This window comes from Patagioenas fasciata, chromosome Z, assembly GCF_037038585.1.
Source record: "Patagioenas fasciata isolate bPatFas1 chromosome Z, bPatFas1.hap1, whole genome shotgun sequence".
Classification (NCBI taxonomy): domain Eukaryota; kingdom Metazoa; phylum Chordata; class Aves; order Columbiformes; family Columbidae; genus Patagioenas; species Patagioenas fasciata.
Window position 1 is genome coordinate 3,079,899 of NC_092560.1, and position 21,692 is coordinate 3,101,590.

Consider the following 21,692-nt stretch of genomic DNA (forward strand, 5'->3'; position numbering starts at 1 on the left):
CCCTCACCCCCAACAAGTTTCTTCTCATCTTCAAGTGGAACCTCCTGTGTTCCAGTTTGCACCCACTGCCCCTTGTTGGGGCATTGGTTGTCATCGAGAAGAGCCTGGCTCCATCCTCCTGACACTCGCTCTTTATATATCTGTAAACATTAATGAGGTCACCCCTCAGTCTCCTCTTGTCCAGCTCCAGAGCCCCAGCTCCCTCAGCCTTTCCTCACACGGGAGATGCTCCGCTCCCTTCAGCATCTTGGTGGCTGCGCTGGACTCTCTGCAGCAGTTCCCTGTCCTTCTGGAGCTGAGGGGCCACAACTGGACACAATATTCCAGGTGTGGTCTCCCCAGGGCAGAGCAGAGGGGCAGGAGAACCTCTCTCATCCTCATCCTGGCAAAGGTGGTGGGGCTGAGGAGCTGCTGCTCTCCCTGCCTGGCCAGAGAGGAAGGTTTGGGGTGATGGACCCTCCCCAACAGCACTGGCTGCTCCATGGTGAGGACTTGGACCCACCTCTGGAGGCATATGGGTCCCTCTCAATCCAGCTGAGAATATCCCTTCAACTTCATGTCCAACAACTGCCCAGGATGACTGGCACAGTGAAATACATGAGGTAAATTACAAGCAGTTCAGGAAGCATTTCGGTGCATTTGCAGATCATTCCATGGAATTTTACTTAACTGCCTAGACTCCCTTCTGCTTTTATATGGCCTGTATATGAAAAAAAAAATAAATAGAGAACTATAAAGGCCAACGCTCTGTTTTTTAGGACCCTACCAGCATGTGTCACAGTGCCAGGGGCTGCCTCCCATGGTAAAGGGGTCTCATCTGCCAGGCAGATGCTACGAGCAGAGCAGAGAAGAGGAGGAGCCCCATCTTGCAAACTGTCTCTAACAGAATTGACAGGCGTGTGCACATGGACATACCTGTCAAACAACCAGAATGCCATCATGGCTTATCTGTGATACTTTTTCAGGCTGTGTCCCTTAAGGTTGGTAGCCAAGTTTCTAGGTCCTGATCAGCTGGAATAAGAAAAAAAACAAGGTGCTCAACTCCGGCCGAAACGAGCAAAACTTTCTAGTAAACCTTTGAGATGTGTCTGAAATGGAGTGTCTCAAAAGACAGGCAGGGATTTTCCCACTTATCACAGTTCTGACTGAGCTCCTTCTGCCTAAATCCTTCAAACTTGGCCCGCCCTGTGGAAGGAGCTGATTGTGAGACGTACCTCCTGTTCACTTCTGCCCACAGCTCCTGTAATTCCCTCTTTACTCTTCCCCACTTCACAAGCTCTTTGCTGCAACCACTTCACTCACTAACACTAAAAGTTACCAAAAATCCTCAAAATGCCCATGCTTAGTAGGCTATCCCACATCATTACGCTCTTGCATGGTTCTTTTCTGGCTGAGCATCTTCCCACCTCAAAGTTCCAGCCCAAAGCCACGTGTGGTTTCCACCCCCACAGCCATCACCCTCCTGCCATTTCGGTTTTGCTGTGGGCATGAAGGTTGATTTCTAGTGCTGAGCACTCCGAGTATTTCTGCAAACCTCAGAAACTCTCCCCACAGCGCTTCTGAGCCAACAAGGGGTTTCACAGTGCCCATATCTCCAATTTTTAACAGGAAAAACAAGAGAGGAATGGCTTCCATGTCTCTTAAGGGGCCAGAAATAGAGTAGCGTGGCTTCCACAGCAGTGATAACCATCACTCTTGTTGCGGGAATAATTATCTTGCTAATAACGGCAGGTTGGATGTGCTTATTAGTTTAGCTCAGGAAGCTGAAGTATAATAGATGGTCTAAGGCAGAACTCAGCTTGCCTCGGGGTCGCTTTCTTTCTAAAAATACTGCCTTACTTAAGGTTTGAAACTGAGGTGGTGTGCTGAAAGCTGGTCTGGTCTTTTTCCAGACTGTAAATTAGTCTAATATGAGATATTACCTCCCCTGCAATCCTTGCTTACCAAAAAATGGTAACAGCAAAAAGAACAACAACCAAAAAAAATAAATCTAGCATTCTAGCTCGGGCCCCTGTTTGATTGTCCATCATCATCTCTGGAGCAGCAATTTCAAGCACGTGGTTATATTAATACAGTACTGACTGCAACTCTAAGCTTGTACTTCCCTTGCACTTTCCAGGAGACATTAGTTTAAATATGCGTTTAACTGTTTGTTTTTCTCATTTTAACAGCACTAGCAACTATTTTCTGAAACCAAAACTTGCAAGTATTCAGTTTAATGCTATTAATACATAACTCAAGTTCTGTTTCTAATAGCAAATACGCCTCAGAACTCAAGTTACTCTAAATCATTACTTTAGCAAAGCTTTAGAAATAGACTAACAAAAAAAGAAAACAACAAAAAACCCCGAAACAAACAGACAAACCTAACTAGAAATTGCAAATAAAACTTTCCATTTATTTCAACTTGGATACTTCCCTTACTGATAATATGTACCTTCTGAAAACAGAATGACCAGAAATAAAGCTCTATGTGGTACACATTATTTTCCACTAATAAACACTATTCTGCAAGGGTATAGATGAGAACCAGGCAAAGCTGCTCCTAGCTCCTGATTCCTTTAAATTCAGGAACCAGTTTCACAAACTCCAAGTTTCCTTATGTGACTAAGGACAGCACTCCCTGTTATAAAACCAAACCCAAAATAAGCCTGCTTACTAAAATAACTGATAAGCTGTGGGTGCAGGGGGTCTCATGCAGACCTTTCCCACTGTGTGCAATGTGACTATGGGTCAAACACTTTATTCTACAAATACAACAGCTTGGGTCAGCCTACTTTGAGCTCTCTCTGCTAAATAACTGGCTGTGTGGTGATGGATTTTACTGATCACAGACCAGTGAACGAGTCCAATTTAAGTTTCACATCAGTCATTTAGCTTAAGTAAATGCACACAACATACAATGAATCACCTAGGAATATAATTGGCATGATTTTTAATACTCTCTCTGCTTCATTTTACTTAGTTATCTGAATTTGCTGTAAAGTTCTGCTTGTGTTTACAAAAAGGGGCCACAGAGTGCACTGAACATGTGCGAGATAAGGTCTGGTTTGCACTTTGCTGGGAAGAACAGAATTGACAGGGGGAAAAAGGATGAATTTAAGGCTACCGTGAAGGCATTACAGACATTTGTGAGATCAGGCCTGTTCTGTGGTTTGCTGGGAAGAAAAGGATTAATTCAGACAAAACATCACATTCAGTGCTGTGAACTGTAAACAATATCTACAGTTAAACAGAACAAAGGCCCATCTGAGAACAGTGAAAAAGATCCAGTGAGAAGCATGAAGACCCCAGACTCAAACACTGCTATTGTTAAGTCACGTTTTTCTTTTAGTGATCTAAACATCATTCTGTGACGAGCAGGACCCTAAATCACCCCCTCCTCCCCGACACTTTCTAAGTACATTTTGCATTTTCCATTCATTCACTGCATGAAATATAAAAATCATCCTTGAGTACTGTTTGGTGTTTTAACCCAGGACTCTCCCTTCAATACGAACCCCTGAACCACTAGACAACACTCTCTCTAGACCATGTTTGCTGCATACTGAAACAGCTTCAAAAAGTGGGGCAAACAATGTCTTCCACCCCAGATAATATGTGAGGATGGTCTCTAAGGACATGGGAGAAGAATCTGGATATTCCTGTCAAAGCTATTTTCTTGATCAGTGAGTCAAGAGAGCATTGAAAGCTCTCCTGGCTTTGCTTGTTTAAAATATAATGACTGTTCTCAGGATCACTGTGCATCACACCCATCCTTGTAGATTTATCAAGTGTATGATGAGACATGAGATTAGATAAAGACATTAGCGGTAATGAAGCAGAATCTCTCCTTATCTCTGGATTTTTAGTGATCTTCAGCATGAACACAAAGGTCATGTCAAGGCTGGGAAAGTTCTAGGCACACAGAAAAGTGCAAACGTAGGCATCCAACAAACTTAAAACAACAAACCCCACCCCAGGTTGAGTGAAACATCAAAAAGAAGTTTTGGAATATTTATTTGGAGCTGGGTGACCTAAAATCTGGCTATTTCTACATCCACATCCATCTGCTGGATCTCAGCCTGCACAGCAGTCTGCCACATAAAGGATTAATCTCTCCAGGTTGCCTAAACCCTCTTGGAGCCTGGAGTCTGCAGTTGGGGACTCTCCCCTTCGGTCAGAACACCATCCAAGGTAACTCCTTGAGGTTGGGAACCCTCACCTTGTTGGCTGAGTGATCGCTCATTTTGGGTTAGCCTTCAAAACGTAGCTAAGTCAGCTGTGCAGTAACATATCCCACTTGCCATCTTGAACCTGCAGTCAGTTAATATTAATGGCACTATAATTGAATATATTAATAAATCCTGCTTGAAGGCATTACCTGACTTTATTCAGTCAATTAGCATCCTGTGACAGCCTCTCAGAAACAGGGCAGCATGTACAGACACCATGCAGTCATCGGTACTGGAATAGCTAAGTTCAGATTAATCAGTATTATGTATTCAGATGAATTACCACTAATTCTCAACAGTTTCCAGCGAAGATTCTCAGGTAATACAATCTGTACTACCCAGCAGGCCAGGATTTCTTTATTTTCTTTCCCTAATTTTCCATAATCCTCTAAAAAGCTTTTCTCTCCTCTTTTTCCTCTTTCCACCAAAAAAACCCAACAAAACATATAACGGAGAGCTTGCTCGCAACACGGTTCTTTAAGTGAGGTCCAACCTTTATCTCTTTACAGAGGATGGAATATCTGGAATATTGCCATCTTCATTGGAGCTACTAAGCATCACCTTCATGGTCAGTTGTGTACAAGGCCTGACAAAGGTTATTGGAGGCTTCTGACAAATAGTGACCACTCCAAGTATGTTCAAACTAAGTCTCTGCTGCTTATCGTTAACCTAAGATGATAAGACCTGATCATCTTTGCATTCAGTTCTTAAAATCCTGTTTCAGGATCTATATAACTCTTAATAACTAAAGGGTAATTCATTTGAAAGAAATAAAAACTTGACTCCTGAAAATTAGCTAGTATTTACAGTTAACTAAAAATCCTATGATAACTGCTAAGTACCTCTTTTAGTCACACTTCATAGCATGTTCTCCATTTAAATAAAAGCAGAATTATATTTTTAAAAGATTTTATTTTGACAGAAAGTCTTCGGGAATGAAGGTTTACAGGAATTCATAGGCAAAAGGCTGGTAAAAGGCAATTCACCACGTTTGCCACAAGATGGCTCAAAAGGTATAAATTACGAGGACAAAAATAAAATGAATAGCACAGCACCAGAAATATTAAAAAGAAAAAAGCTGCAGCGGCTGGATGTGTGTGTGACTTCTGTCAGGATGTGGGAAATGCCTGAATACACGCAAATACACCACCATTCCACAAAACAATCAATCTAAAGTTTATTATTCATAACACACGCTTAAGTAAATCGTGTCGGCCTGTTCAGTGCTCCAGATTTAAATTACATGCAAGAGGCCATGATCTGGATTGTTTCAATTGTGTGATGATTTCTGGGATGTTCCAGTGAACTGACGGCTCTTTTCTGAACTCATCAGGTCTAAAAGTGTCTGCTAGAGATGAGCTTCTTACCTCGCCTGAATCTGAGACTTTAAAACATACCAAATACCGCCAAAAATCTTGAGATTTGGGAGTTTATAGTTGTGCCCACGGTAACCAGCAGGATGTGACACAGGAAATACTGTTCCAAATTCATCCTCCTTACTCAAAAGACACAGAGGGTGAAAAGCTGCAGGAAGGAGACTCATGTTTTAGGGAAGAGATAGCACAGATGAATTTAAAAAAAAAAAAATTAAAAATATATTAAAGAACACAGGAAAATTTCCTGCTTGGAGCACTGGCAGAAGAAGGGTCATTATTTCAAACAGGAACAAAGCTCAAATGCTTTGGGTCCATATATATATACATATATATATATATATACATGGCACAGAGTAAATATGAAATTGATGTATACTTTTTTCTTTCACCAAGCTTTAACAGGAATTCAGAATTGGTCTAGAAAATTGGGTCACCTTTCATGTAAATGTGCACATCTGATCGCTCAGGATATTTTTTAATTAACTCACAACAGCAGCATAGCAATATAAGGAAATTAGAGACCTTCAAAGATTGTGAGATTTTGCATCGCATGGGCATCCAAACGTCCTGCTAAATTCAATGGAATTGGTTCTACATGTTTGGAAGAACATTCAAGAAGGCTCGATCATGCCTGTAGCTGTCAAAAATTGTTCCTTATTGCAGCAAAAATTAGGTTCATTGGTGGTTTTCATCACATGCCTCAAGAGGTAGGGCGACCATCCAGTGCATTTTCCTCCAGACAACAATCCAGAAACAGGAAAGAGCTGCCTGCTGCCCAGCACGACACATGGTCAGGACTCATAACTGTCTGCAAACTGGCAAAACCTGAAGGCCTAGGAGATCACCCAAAAGCTCACCAATGGTGTGACCTTCCAAACAGGCTGCTTACATGAAATTCTTGGAGCTGGTCCCATATCCCGTGGTATTTTCGAGTTGTGTGTCAAAAATGGACCGACAACATACAGCAATCCTAGCAAGAAAGGTGGCAAGTTAGAGCAACAACGTCTGCAGATAATATATAGGGTAAGATTTACAGCAGCTTAGCAACGTATTTTATGCTTTGTCAGTGAGCCTGAAATGGGCAAATGCAATCAATATACAAAAGACATCACACGTATCAGAATATAAATGAGCACACACCGTAATCCAGTTATGAAGGAAGGTAGGCACTGGGCTAGCAGGATTTGAGCCTTCAGTTTCCCAGAAAACGTTAACTGCTGTGCTCTTCATAATCTCAATCACTTCATAATCTTAATTACTGCTGGAGAGAGTCCAGCGCAGCCACCAAGATGCTGAAGGGAGTGGAGCATCTCCCGTGTGAGGAAAGGCTGAGGGAGCTGGGGCTCTGGAGCTGGAGAAGAGGAGACTGAGGGGGTGACTCATTCATGGGGATCAATATGGAAAGGGGCAGTGTCAGGAGGATGGAGCCAGGCTCTTCTCGGTGACAACCAGTGGTAGGACAAGGGCCAATGGGTGCAAACTGGAACACAGGAGGTTCCACTTGAAGATGAGAAGAAACTTGTTCGGGGTGAGGGTGTCAGAGCCTGGCCCAGGCTGCCCAGGGAGGTTGTGGAGTCTCCTTCTCTGCAGACATTCAAACCCGCCTGGACCCCTTCCTGTGGAACCTCAGCTGGGTGTTCCTGCTCCATGGGGGGATTGGACTGGATGAGCTTTACAGGGCCCTTCAACCCCTCACATTCTGGGATTCTGTGATCTCTGCAGATTTGCTCTGGAAAAGGTGAGAATGAAACAAAACAAAAAGGCAGGAGCTGTGCCCAAGCTCTGTGGATGGAAGCTGCACCCCATCTGGCTGCCTCCTTTGACACGTCTACAGCAGCCGCAGAGCACGGAGTTGTGGTTCCTGTGACTCGTGGGGGACATGATTATCTTCTACATGTCAGAAAAGAGGGAAAACGTGCAAATCAACATATGCACGAGGCCATCTACATATGAAGACACAAGAGCAACCAGAAAAGCATTAACAGGGGAGGAATAAAACACTTTTGCTTCCTTCGCAAGTCACATTTTTACAGCTGGATTCGGTGATCTTAAAGGTTTTTTCCTACCTAAATGATTCTATGTTTCCCCGCCCTAAGGAAGTTTGAAGGTTTACCACAAGATGGTGCAAAAGCATAAAAAGTCCTAACACGCTCTCAGGACACAGAGAACATCTCCGGTCATAAAAAAGCAGGAGAACCTCCACCAGGTGTCGGGTCAAGGAAAACACGAATGACTTTTTACTTGTAAATACAGGAATATGCTTTGAAAACATTAAGTCTGAACTTTTTAGCAGCGCGCTCCAGTGCAAACCCCCAAAAGTGTGGAAGCTCACCCATCAAACATCACGCACCCCATTGAAAACCTTGTGGGGGGCTGACAAGGATTAACAAAGCCAGCGTTAAATCACAGAATCCCAGAATGTGAGGGGTTGGAAGGGCCCTGTAAAGCTCATCCAGTGCAATCCCCCCATGGAGCAGGAACACCCAGCTGAGCTTCCACAGGAAGGTGTCCAGGCGGGTTTGAATGTCTGCAAAGAAGGAGACTCCACAACCTCCCTGGGCAGCCTGGGCCAGGCTCTGACACCCTCACCATGAAGAAGTTTCTTCTCAAATTTAAGTGGAACCTTTTGTGTTCCAGTTTGAACCCACTGCCCCTTATGCTGTCATTGGTCGTCACCCAGAAGAGCCTGGCTCCATCCTGCTGACACTCACCATATTGATCCCCATTAATGAGGTCACCCCTCAGTCTCCTCTTCTCCAGCTCCAGAGCCCCAGCTCCCTCAGCCTTCCCTCACACGGGAGATGCTCCACTCCCTTCAGCATCTTGGTGGCTGCGCTGGACTCTCTCCAGCAGTTCCCTGTCCTTCTGGAGCTGAGGGGCCACAACTGGACACAATATTCCAGGTGTGGTCTCCCCAGGGCAGAGTAGAGGGGCAGGAGAACCTCTCTGACCTACTGATCACCCCCTTCTAATAAATAACCAAGTCTACCCCATAAATGACACCAGCAAACTAGGGAAAGGAAAAAAAAAATCAGCGGAAAAGAACACCCACAACAGGGTGTGCGGGTGGCAGTTTGTTTTACAGCGTCGCCCTAAGCGGGCCGCGACTCCCCAAACACGCGTCCCCGGAGCGCAGCCCGGACTGAGGGGCGGGGTTGTGGCCGCGGCTGTGGGCGGGGCGGAGGGAGGGGCGGCGCATGCGCGGTGCCTTGTTTGTCACCCCCGTTATAAGGGGCGGCGGCGGCCTGACCGGCAGCGCCTTTGTGGAGAGAGCGCAGCGGCGGAGCAGCGGCCTCCGCGCCGGGGCTGCGGCCGGGGCTTCCCCGCCGTCCCCATGAGCCGGCTGTAGGGGCAGCGCTGCCACCGTTGCCCTTTCCTTAAGGGGATCTTGTTGTTTTGTTTTGTTTTTTTTCTTACAATATATTTTTCTACGCTTTGCTATTAAAAAATGGTGCTGGGGAAGGTGAAGAGTTTGACAATAAGCTTTGACTGTCTGAATGACAGCAATGTCCCCGTCTACTCCAGCGGGGACACGGTCTCAGGAAGGGTCAGTTTAGAAGTGACCGGGGAAATCAGAGTGAAATCCCTCAAAATCCACGCGAGGGGACACGCCAAAGTGCGCTGGACTGAGTCGAGAAATGCTGGATCCAACACTGCCTACACACAGAACTACACGGAAGAAGTGGAGTATTTCAACCATAAGGACGTCCTGATCGGCCACGAGAGAGGTAAAGCCTATTTTTCATCATGCAATTTTATTTTATTTTAGGCAAATGCATCTCCCTTTATCGCTTCGCCCCCCTCCCCCCTTTATTTTTCCACGGTTTTTGCACCGGGCTGATGGACCCTGATGGTAAAGCTGCAGAAGATGCATCTGCAAAGTGCTCCGGGCAGGAGTTAAACTACCTGCCCTTCAACACAGCCATTGATTAATATCTTATTTTATAAAATGCCCTGTTTATTTCTTTTTTTGTTTGTTTGTTTGAAAAACATTAGCAGGCTTTTTGCCTTCGTGAGAAAAAAAAAATCCAAGCCAGATAGGCGGTGAATGACTTTTCTTGCAGCATCCTATCAAATCCTGTAAATAAAATGAAAGCATTAAAACCAGACTTTTTGACACATGGGTGTTCTGCTTTTTGGTCCGATAATGTGATGATTATTTTATATATATATTTGTTTAAGGGTGGCTCGCTATTGCCAGATAAAAGATCCCCCGTGGCTTAGTTTGACATATGCTATCACCACCCCACGTGTAATATATTTTAATTAATATTTTTTTAATTTAACCTCCTCCCGGTAAATCGTTTCTATTTCCCTCTCCCTTCGGGGTGGGGGGAGAGAGAGGGGGACACCCCGATGTAAAAATGCGTCTAAAAATCCACCATGGGGTGCAAGGCGGGGGAGGCGGGGGGAAGGGTAATGGGAGCATCCTCCCAAAACTGGGGAGGCAAAACCTCCTGCCCCGCACCCCACATTTTGGGAGGGGGTCCCATACTGCAGGGTGTACCCCCCCCCAGCCTGGCGACCCCCCCTGTGCGGCGGGGTGCGAGCGGCAGGGCCGGGGGGTTGTTTTTTTCCGAAGTTTGCAGCCTTTGTTCGAAGCGGTTCAATCCTGTTTGGGACCGGTCGGGGCGGGGGGGGGTGGGGGGGCGCTCCTGCCTCGCGCAGATTGGCCGCACGCGTCAGGTGGTGGCGATGACTTAATTCCCCTAGCACAGGAAAATATAAAGTGTTAAAAACCGGTTATGTAATTTATTTTTTTTTTTACTGCTTGCTTTTTTTCATATTTTTAAATACGCAGCATATTTGCTGAAGGGATATTCCTTTGTTAAAAAAAAAATAATAATTGTTTTTAACTCTGGCTGCAGAACCCATTACCAAGCATTTCTGAAATTAACGCAGGGGAGCTCTATTTTGCTTTTTTTTTTAATTTATTTGTATTTAATTAATACCTGAGGTGACCTATAGCTTAGTCCCCAACACCCCCTTTAGACCGCCGCCGTCTCAGAAATCTCTCGCCCCAGCGAAACTTCACGCAGCTCGGGTGACAACGTGCAGACACAGCCGACCCCGCCCCGTGGCGAGGAGGACATGGCCACGCGTGTCCGTGGAGCGGTGGATGTGGGGGGTCAGAGCAAGTGGCTCTGCCCCTCGAACCACGGCCGAGTTTCAATGACCGCCGCGGGGGCTCCTTCACCCCTCGAGCTGGCGGCCCAAGGCCACGCCCCCCACCTCCCTCCTGATTGGTCGGCTGGGGGTTTGTTGCCCTGTTGCTAAGGCGATGCCAGCCGCTGATTGGCGGGGGCTGAGGGAGCAGGTTCCCCGGACACTCGAGGTGGGGAAGGGGTCGCTCCCCTGAGGAGCGGCGGAAACCCCCTCACTGAAGGGCCGTCACGTCCCCATCGTCCTCCCCGGTGCCGTCCACCCCATTGCGAGAGGGTCTCGGAGAGCGGAAGGCGAGCGGCGCCCCGCCTCCCCTCGCTCCCTCCCTCCCTCAGGCGGCGGAGCTGCTGAGCGAATGCGGCGGGTGTAACGTATACCGTATGTATATGAGCCGGCTGGCTGGGGATCCGCTGGCGCCGGTTTAGGCCGGTCGGTTCCTGCTCCAGCCTGGCCCCTGATTGACAGCTCAGCACTTGTTTACCACAGCTCGGCCGCCCCGCTCGGCGGGACTTGCTGAGCTGGCAGAAAGGGGGAGGAAGGGAGGGAGGAGGGACGGGGAACTTGTCTGTGAGGAGCGGATCGCCGTGCTGGGAGCCGAAACGCAGCGCTCCCCCCACCACCCCCGCCATTAAAATAAAAATTATTTTTAAATAACCCACCCTCTGGCCGTTTTTCGGCGCATTTTCCCTGACATTTATTTCGTGGCGCTGCGCACTGAAGGAGCATTTGTGTCTACAGCTTGCTGCTAGGGGCTCTTTTTGTTTGTTTAATTTTTTTTTTTTTATTTTCGACATTTCCTTAGGACAGTGTGAACTTACATCCTTCTATGTGCCCACATTAATGCTTCAACCAATTAAATATAAGCAGTTACCTTTCACATTGTCTCCCTATATTCCCGTTTATTACTCCAGCCCTTTTTATGCGCGAGATGCTCGGTTATTTATTTCCTTTTAATTTTCTATTTTATGGAGTCAGTGCTTTTCTGGTTTTATGGTAATTATACTAGAGTAAACCGCAAATTTGTTACAGCATTTAAAGCAACGCAAGAAATCGGACCATAAACAAAGGTTAGCTTTCTCGGTGGAACCAGCAAATATCTGGATCTTGCTGTCCAAGCAAGATCAAGTTAATGTACCAAAAAATAAAAAAAGTTTAGCTCTAGACAATGCTAATTGGGCAGTTTACTATATTCCGTGCTCCTGAATTTGTCTGGTACCTTCCAGGTGGTGCTTGTACACCCTTTTTTTGTTCTTCCCGTTGTATTTTTTTGTGATTAATTTCTGGACACTGTTGCCAGGCAGGAGATAAAAGGAAGCCAAATGACTAAATTTAATCTTACGCAGCAGACTTGGTGTAGATCACTTAATGCTGTTAAAGAGCCATCTCTATGTCATTTCAACTCTTGAATCAAAGTGGAAAGCATGATTTCCATTACAGACCTTGCTGGCAGGCCTTGAAATGGCAGCAGTTGGAACTGTGGCAGTGTTAAGAGGTGGGATTATCAATTAACCTCTGCTACTCTGTCATGTGAATCTGGCGATCTTCCTCCCACTTCTGTAGGTGAGGTTTGTTGCCGCATTAGGCAGTTACTGCGAAGGGACCAGAGACCCTTGTTTCTGTGACCCCATGTTCTTAAGTGCTGTAACAAGTGTGTAAATCCCTCTTGTTCTGGAAGAGGAACCCATACAATGTATAAAAATGTGCTCAGGTGGAGTAGCGTGTTTTTTTTTTTTTGTCTTTCCTTCCTAGATGATGACAATTCAGAAGAAGGCCTTCACACCATCCATTCAGGAAGGCATGAATATGCATTCAGCTTCGAGCTTCCACAGACGTAAGTGCCCACACGCAGTCCTTGGGCCTTGCTGCCCGCCCTCCTGAGCAAAACTCCTGCTGTGGGTGGAGGGGAAACCTTTTCAATGGTAGTAGGAATTGTGCTCTGACATGCGGTGGAGAGTATAATCTCATTAAACTGAAGAGGTTGCTTTCGAACTGATATTTTTTTTGTATTTCCACAAAAACGGGCGCTTGTTGCTGCCCAGTTGCTCACTTTTTCCTTTGACCTAGTCTTTCTGACTTACTAGGTCTTGCAATATTTTACACCTTCCCAGGAGGAGGTGGGGGCAGAATTTGAGCTGTCACTGGAGTCCTGCAGAGTGGCTGAGATACCTTCTAACCCATGCAGCAGCTTACTGGAGCCAAGCAGACCAGCAGAATGAGAGATCACGGCTGAATTGTTTGGGCTCAGTCTGGAACAGATATGACAACTTTACTATATTTGAGCGAAATGGGAGGATTTTCTGTCAAGTAAAATGTACCCAGGCTGGTTTTTATGCGAAAGCCTGAATGGCAGTAAGTGGAAAGATGAGTGAATGAAGCAAGAAGAAATCCTGTACTTTATCCCATTTGTCTCAGAAAGCAAAGGTGAAACAAGAGTGAGAGTAGAAGTGTTACAGTTTTTCTCCCACCCCCCAACTCTGAAATGTGTGATGTGCACATTGTGAATGGAAGATTTATACACAGAGGAGTTACCAGTGTGTAAATTAGTTAAAAATACTGCAAGAAAGTTAAATACAGAGGAACAGAGGGAATCTCGACATAGATGGAAAAGGAGCGTTTTGCTATACAAGGCAAACAGCAGAGCTGTTAAGGTTGACAAAATGGGCTCTTATGTGAAATAGCTCAGTACCTCATACTAAAGCTAATAAACCATCTGTTTTAGAGGTGCTGGTTTTAGCAGAACCTGCAGATGATAAACAGTTTTATGGGTTGGTTTCAAAGTGAACAGCACAGGACATCACAGTAGATCTAACTAGAACAGTGGAGAAGACCTGTATACATGGAGATTTTTAAAGACAATTTAGCGTTCTGTGAAAAATCTCAACTATAAAAAGAAATAAGGCTAATAACTGATCTTCTCTTTGAGTTGGAAGGGGCATTTAAATATGAAAAAAACCTTAAACTTTACACAAACATGAAACACTTAGGTTATAGTGAAGCAGATAGCCAGCAAAATAGCACAAGCATTGGTCAAAACACAGGTTCTTCTCAAGTGACCTGAAGGAATAACTGTGAAACCAGCTATTGAAACTAGTGGGAAAAAAAAGGCTGATATTAGAAGCCTGACTTTGACTCTGCCTACTTATTTGTAGTTTTGTATCCATATAATCTATGTCCAATATTTGCTTTAACTGCAGAGCAAGAGAAGGAAGAGGGAAGACACACACTGACCTTACTGGGCTTTGCCCTAAAGAATAGGGGATGAGTTGAAACATTGAAGACTGATTAGAAAATTATTTCATTTGGATTATTAGGACAGTAAACATTTCAGATGTGCAAAGAACCAAAGTCAAACCTGTAACTGAATACATCATTCTAGTGAAGTACTAGTGTGGCTAATATTATGCCTTATGGAAGATGAGGAAACTTTGCAAATAATTTGTTTAATTTATATAGTATGGTATATTCAAAACATGGTATAATAGAAAATATTACCTGCATAAAAAATAAGGGAAAATAAGTTATGGGAAACTGCTGTTAGTTGGAGATCACTGGGATATAAAGATCTTTTGTCTTCCATGTTACGATGTTACAGGAAAAAAAGGTGATGCTGAAGGGTCTGGAGATCCTTTCCTATTGTTTTTCCTCCAGCTCCTGAAAATGATTTTGTCTGTCAAAGTTCAGAGCAGAATAGTCTTGATGATATGTACACAGGGATATATATACTTACATAGGTACATCCCTTTACAATTTAAATGGTTTAAGCTGGTCTTGTCTCAGGGTAAAGGAAAATTAGAAGGTACTCAAAATAGTCTCTCTTCAGAACTCTAAATTAAAATATTTACTCTGCTTAAGGCAAAACAAGCTATAAAAGGCCTGAGTTACGGCTAAAATTAAGCTGATACTGAGATACCAGCCAAGTGAAAAATAGACAATGATTTACAAAATACAATATCCAAAACCATTGTTGGTTGAGACTAATGCTAATTTTAAGTTGGTAGTCTTAATTTGGCCTTAAAAGGCCATGCTTTATTCTAGGCATGAAAGTGGCCTCGGAAGTTTAAAGGAACTATGTACTCTCCTGGCATTTTCTAGTACAATTCTTTATTTGATTCTTAAAATCTACGCAAAACCATTGTAGGATGAATTGGAGATGATTTTTTTCTCCCATCTTTAATCTTGATTTTTTTTTTTTTTTTCCTGAGATACGGAAACTTTGCAAATAAGTTATGCTGCATTAAATACTACAGTGCATTAAAAAATGCAATTCTGCATACTAATACTTGACCTACCAGTTGTATCACTATTAGACAGAAAGACTTTGCTCAATTTTGACCTTTGTGTCCTGCACAGACCACTTGCTACCTCATTCGAAGGCAGACATGGCAGTGTGCGCTATTGGGTGAAAGCCGAATTGCATAGGCCTTGGTTTCTACCAGTAAAATTAAAGAAGGAATTTACAGTCTTTGAACATATAGATATCAACACTCCTTCATTACTGGTAAGAATTGACAGAATTACTCATTTTTTGTTTCTGGCATAAAAATAAGTATAATAACTGAAACAATATCCACCTCTAATTTTACTTAATATTTATTTGCTAGTTTAGTTACAGCTGATCTTGTAAGCATTACCTCAGTTCAGCAACGCTGTAACTACTGGTATTTTGAAAGCTATGTTTTTCTGTGTTTAAAGTTGCTTCACTTTTAATATATGTAAAATGGCTTTGTCGACGTAAATTGATAATACTAAATTGTAAGATGTCGCTAAGAAGGAAAATTGAGAACTGTTCCTATCTGATTTTTAATAATCTTTAAAAGGAACAGTGAAACTTGAAAGAATATTGTAGGGAGAGACTGCTAACTTAAAAATGCAAAGTTAAAAATGTACTGGCGTGCATAACTGATAATGTCCATGTGGATCGTTTTCTACCAATGGGGAGAAATTATCACAATTCCGCATAACCTTTTTCTGAAATGTCATTTCATTAAAGTAATTTCAGTATTTTCTGAAATGTTATTTCATTAAAATAATTTCAGTATCACAACTGATTTCAATGAGGATTTGATTTCAATCTGGCATGAAATTCCTCTTTCTCAAATTCTAATCTATGGAGAGGGGAAAAAACCCTCAGAAGTCCATTGAAATAGGTTTCTTGTGTGTATGGATGAAAAAATCAGACTTGCAATGGGACATTAGCCTCGCACAAATTCCATTAAAATCAAAGGACTACCGTTTGACTTTAATGGGGTTTGGTTCAAGTCCTAAATCCTGATACTGTGCAAAATAACAATGTCTGTTTAATATAGATGACATGGGATCATTCTGAAACAGGAAATAGCAGGAGTCAAGGTTCAGTACTTTGGCTTGCTTATTGTTTCTGAAATATAGCGTACTGGAAAGATGTTCTAGCTTACTGCTAAATGAGAAGCTCTGCCAACAATATGTTGGGATATGTAAGCTGTAAAGCCTTTTCTTAAATTACACAGTATTTATATATAAAAACTTAAGTGTGACTGTAGTATGAAGTGTAGCAGAAAAAGCAGTGTTACTGAGTAATGTAATTAGAATAAACCTTATGTCTGCATAGTGCCATTTAAATTGCTCGAGTGTTTTTTTGCTATAAATAAAACTAGCTATGTTTATCAAAATACATAATAATGAACACATTGTGCAAGTGATTTTTGTGTTGATTAAAATAGATTAAGAGATTGATGAAACTCTAATTAAATGGACAATGTTGTTATTTTTCTTGCAGTCACCCCAAGCAGGCACAAAAGAAAAGACTCTCTGTTGTTGGTTTTGTACCTCAGGCCCAATATCCTTAAGTGCCAAAATTGAAAGGAAGGGCTACACCCCAGGTACGTAACAGAAGTAATTATAGGAAATGTTTTTCCTTCCCTTTTAAAACAACAGTTTGTACTTAACTGCTTTTATATAAATGAAATATTTAAACTATTCTCACCCCTTCAGTCTGCTTTCAGCAATATTCTTGATATTTTCTTAACTATAACTAATTTTGTTAACTAATTCTGGCTGTGTCTCCAGATTGTTGGAGCACGTTTGCTTCTGTTAGACCTGTGCATTTCTCTGTTAGATTTACTCATGGTGATCCTGTTCCTATTAGCATCAGTGGATGTTTTTGAAGGTAGAACATTGCTAGCAGCATGCAGTGCGTTATAACAATATGCAGAATGTGGCAATTTGTTTAAGCTGAGAACATAAAATTCTGTTTTGTTTCAGGTGAATCAATTCAGATCTTTGCTGAGATTGAGAACTGCTCTTCCCGTGTGGTGGTGCCAAAGGCAGCCATTTACCAAACGCAGGCATTTTATGCCAAAGGGAAAATGAAGGAAGTCAAGCAGCTTGTGGCCAGCCTGCGTGGGGAATCCTTGTCATCTGGCAAAACAGAAACCTGGAATGGCAAACAGTTGAAAATTCCACCTGTTTCCCCTTCAATCCTCGACTGTAGTATAATCCGTGTGGAGTACTCACTGATGGTATGTTGTATGGTCTGTTTCTCTTGCGCATGAGTAGTTTCTGTCATTCCTTGCAAAGTGCTAATGAAGCACTCTGTGCTAAGTAGTTACAGAAGAAATACATAGCCTAGTGTTCTTGTCCTGACAGGAGGTCTGTAAATAAGGTGCTTAAATCACACACGTTCTTAAAAGAGTTGTGGTGTGCCAGCAAAGCAAATGTGTTATGAGTAGGTGACACTTCCATGTGAGGTCTCATGTTAAGAACCCTGAGGTGCTTTTGACTGGAGGAGCTTTTTGTCTCTATAGGGACATCGGCCCTAAAATAAGATGCTTAAGTTCCTTGGGGAAAATTGCATGGATGGAGAACTTAGTCTTATAATTATGAAGTGCTCATATGGACCTACATTTTAATCATATATCTCTCTTGTTCTTCAGGTATACGTTGATATTCCAGGTGCCATGGATTTATTCCTTAACTTACCACTGGTCATTGGTACCATTCCTCTACACCCATTTGGTAGCAGAACATCAAGTGTCAGCAGCCAGTGTAGCATGAACATGAATTGGCTTGGTCTGACACTGCCTGAAAGACCAGAAGGTAACTTAACAATTAGAATCCCAGTGAATTTGCTTGTCTGTTTTGACTTTCGGCTGGTTTATTCATGACTGTTGTGCAGACAGACCCAAATTACATCCTTTGTCATAAAGCCCGCAGGAAGTCCCTTGTGGGTGTTTTTTTGCCACTTGCTTGTCCTCTGTAGAAAAACAGAATTTCCTCCCTGCCTTTTTGAAGGTGAAGCAGTGAAATTCAGCTGCTTAGAAGGTGGCAGGAGTGAAAGCACAGTGTACCATTATCACTCTGCAGAATTAATTCTGCCTTCAGTATCCCACTTTCATCCTTGGTTACAAGGTGTTGTAACCTGTCATCATAGTTCATGGTGTACTTCGCCCACCTTAGTAGCCAAAGCTTTGTGAGAAGATAATGTAATTCATTTCAATGGGAAACTTCTCTGGACAAAGGAGAAACTGTCTCCTTCCATCTGTTTTGACACATCTGATAAACATCCCTTCTTTATGTACAAATCCTAGACTGAGATTTCTGGAGTCCAGAGGTAGGCAATGTTCTATCATTCCCACCTGTACATAAGTCTCAATATTCTGAGTAGGCTTTACATTTTAAGGACATAATTAAGCTACAATAAGCAGTGGCCAGCTCTTGAATTCGAACATAATCTTAAAATAAAAAACCTACTCTACCTTTCATGTTCAACCCAAGTCATTTACCTACCTGTTAGCGCATTTTACGACAGTAGAAGTTTAACGTTTTTTGTGTTACGTATGCTGGCAACTTGTCCAAACTGTCTGTGCCATCTCCCTGCAGCACCTCCCAGCTATGCAGAAGTGGTCACAGAAGAACAGAGACAGTCCAGCCTTGCACCCATGGGTGCTTGTGATGACTTCGAGAGAGCGCTTCCAGGACCATTGTTTGCATACATCCAGGAGTTCCGTTTTCTGCCTCCACCCCTCTATTCTGAAGTAGGTACCTCAGAATATGATTATTAATTTGCTGTTTTCCTGGATTCTGTCCTGTGGAGTAAACGTAGGAGGTTGTTTCTCCTTCCTAAAATAAGTAGAAATAATTAAAATTATGACCAGGGCTTAAAGGTGACTGGTTTGGACAACTGCAGGTGAATCGCATCAAGAGTTTCCAGGTTTCTTCATGATTCTAATGCTTTGTAGAAATTTCCAAACTTGTGTGCCCTCTTAGCAACTTCACTAAAACTTTGAATTAAATATATAATTCATTTCTTTTGGTTAACACCAACATTTTGGATCTATAGGTGCACAACATGCTAATGCTTTTCAGCTCTGCTTCTTTCTGAAACTACTCTGTGTGGTTTTGGTTCTGTGTATGCAGTCCTTTCAGAAGTTCCAGGTAGAAGAGTTACAAAGGTGTGTTTTCCTGACTTAGGTTTCTGTAAATTCACAGTTCTCCAACATTTCTGGCTGCATTTTTGTTCTGTGCAAGCCACTCAATAACTAGAATGTAACTTAACCTTTTATCAGGAAAAAGCAGTGATATAGGACAGATGTAAAATAGTGTCTTCTGGCTAAATCTTGCCTGATTAAATCCACTATTTTTTCCTGTTGAAACACTAATCTGCTATTGAGTTCGTAGAGAGCGGCATAGTTTTGTGTGCTGGATGTTTTTTGAGGACCCTTCTATAGTTTAACCCTGGAATACAACTCCTTTTCATTAAAGATTTTAAAATAAGCCTTCTCTTTTCACAAAACATGATTGTATAAAATTATTTGAAAATTTTGACAGAACTATATATTGTACACTGGTTTCACTGTCCAGAGTTGGAGACTGGGGTTAGAAGGTTGTTCCCTGTCTTTCTTTTGTAGAAAGGAAGGGAGGAAATGTGTGGAACACATTTCTAATACGTTTTATGGGTTGTTTAAAGACTAATTATTTGTAAATTAACAGCAGGATGACCTTTTACTGATAATTTTGTGGCTTTTGGAGCAGAAAGTTTTCTCAAATGAATTAAATATTTTAAGTTTCATGTTTTTAGTGATGAAGTTATATTTTTAGTGTACAGTAAATTGTGGAGATTTGTTACTGAACTTTTGTTAGTTTTTTGTGCTTTAGTTACCATCAACCTGCAGTTTAAAATTTTCCGCTATACTTAGTTATAAGCCTTTCATTCAAAGCTTTGTTTAGTGGACTACAGGTTTTTCAGTTATTTGAATAGCCTTTAGACTGAGAATGCTATGTATCGTTATGATTGTGTTAAACTTGTGAATGTTGGTGAGATTTTGTTCTAATTGATTTAGTTGTGGCAATTGACCCTAAAAATGCTTTTGTGGGGGGTTTTTTGTGTTCCTATTTTTAATTTTTTTCCTCCTCCTTTGAATAGATTGATCCAAACCCAGATCAGCCCACAGATGATAGACCATCTTGCCCATCTCGTTGAAAAAGATCCGTAACAAGCTGACTAGGGTTTTGAATCGTACCTGCCGTGTTGAAGGTCAAGGCGTCATGGTGGAGACACACTTTCGGAGGAGGTGGTTTTGCTCTTGCCTGTATGGTGAATACACGAAAACAACCTGTGATCATTCTTTGAAGCCTACAGTAATGTTGTAGGACTGCTCCACATGCTTGAAGACCTGAGCTCTTTTTTTTTGTTTGTTTTTCCTCCCCTTAAATACTGGCACATACTAGGAGCAGCCTTACTAACCTACAGTTGTGTGTCAAAACACTCAAACCACATTGTAAGAGAGGGATGACTCCCTCTTATGATTTGGAAATTTGCACATGCTCATTGCTTACGTTGTGCGGTTCAGTGTCACTACAGCTTTTTCTCATTTATGCCGGACTGTTGTTACCCCCCACCCCTTATTTGTTTGTGGTCCGCACAATAAGGAGCAAAAGAAAGCTTTGACAAGGAAAAAAACAACAGCAACAGACTTTGACAAATGCACTGACTTTTTTTTTTTTAATTTAATGTAGCCTGGACTTTACCTGCATATGCACATGCTCAGAATTGTCCTAGTAGGCTGATCATGTATCACCTCTTCAGCTTGGATCCTATTGTGGATTTATTTACAAACATCAAATGCCTTCAAGCCAATCCTTCTTGCTGTATGTTTTTCAGCCTACTGTAGTAGATAAGCAACAGATACGGGGATAGGGTGGGGGGTGGTGAGTTAATAGAAAGAAACTAAATAGACTTCATCAAGATTGTATACCTTCTTGATTTCTTTTAAGAATTTGTTGCCTTTCTACTATTATCGCAAAGCAGCATTTTGTTACAGACTGCCTAAAAATCACTTAATCTCAGGTGAACTCATCACTTGCCAAACTGTTGGAATGCTATTTGTTTTATGTTGCACTGTTGAGTTACTTCTTTTTCGTTTTGTGTTTGTGTTTTGTTTTTTTTTGTTCTTGAGAGGGGGATCTGGACTAGGGACATACACAAAAGTTACAAAACCCACCTTCATTCCCATTTCTCTTTCTACATTATTAAAAAAAATGTTCAAGTTGTGAAGCTTTAAAAAAAAGATAAGGCACAAATGAAAGCAGCACCAGCAGACACCAGCTCACCCTCAAAATAATTTTTTAAAGGAAAAAGTCATATGCTGTCTAGCATTCATAGGCAGATGGATATCTCACGTACTAGGGATGGGAAGGGAAAGCACATTATTTTTATATGTAGTTACCTAATCACCAAAAATTCTATATGTAATGAGTCTCTAGTAGAAAGGAAACGCTTGGACTATGCTAAGAGCTCAGTTTGTGCACTTTGTATTATCTTCAGGGTTTATGATACTGTAATAATAGGTAAGACTAGAAGTATAACTAAACTGAGCAAGATCAGTGTTACAAGCTATGCGTTAGTACTAGCTGGAGTTGCTTCAGTGGTTGTGTCTTCTGTGGTACTCTCAAGAGCTTTGAA

General features: G+C 42.4%; 1 protein-coding gene across 1 annotated transcript; it reads left to right on the forward strand.

The window, feature by feature from the left end:
• Window positions 1-8,832: 8,832 nt before the first annotated feature.
• ARRDC3 (arrestin domain containing 3) lies at window positions 8,833-21,230 on the forward strand. The gene is made up of 8 exons (XM_065861027.2): window positions 8,833-9,318; window positions 12,503-12,584; window positions 15,104-15,251; window positions 16,509-16,611; window positions 16,994-17,250; window positions 17,665-17,827; window positions 18,611-18,765; window positions 20,154-21,230. The coding sequence occupies exons 1-8, from the start codon at window positions 9,039-9,041 to the stop codon at window positions 20,208-20,210; spliced, it is 1,245 nt and encodes a 414-aa protein (XP_065717099.1). The 5' UTR covers window positions 8,833-9,038; the 3' UTR covers window positions 20,211-21,230.
• The last annotated feature ends 462 nt before the right edge of the window (window positions 21,231-21,692 follow it).

Coding starts and splice junctions, on each gene's coding strand:
- ARRDC3 (XM_065861027.2), top strand. CDS start 9,039: ATGGTGCTGGGGAAGGTGAAGAGTTTGACAATAAGCTTTGACTGTCTG. Junction 9,319..12,502: donor CCTGATCGGCCACGAGAGAG/GTAAAGCCTATT, acceptor TTTCCTTCCTAG/ATGATGACAATTCAGAAGAA. Junction 16,612..16,993: donor AAGGAAGGGCTACACCCCAG/GTACGTAACAGA, acceptor GTTTTGTTTCAG/GTGAATCAATTCAGATCTTT.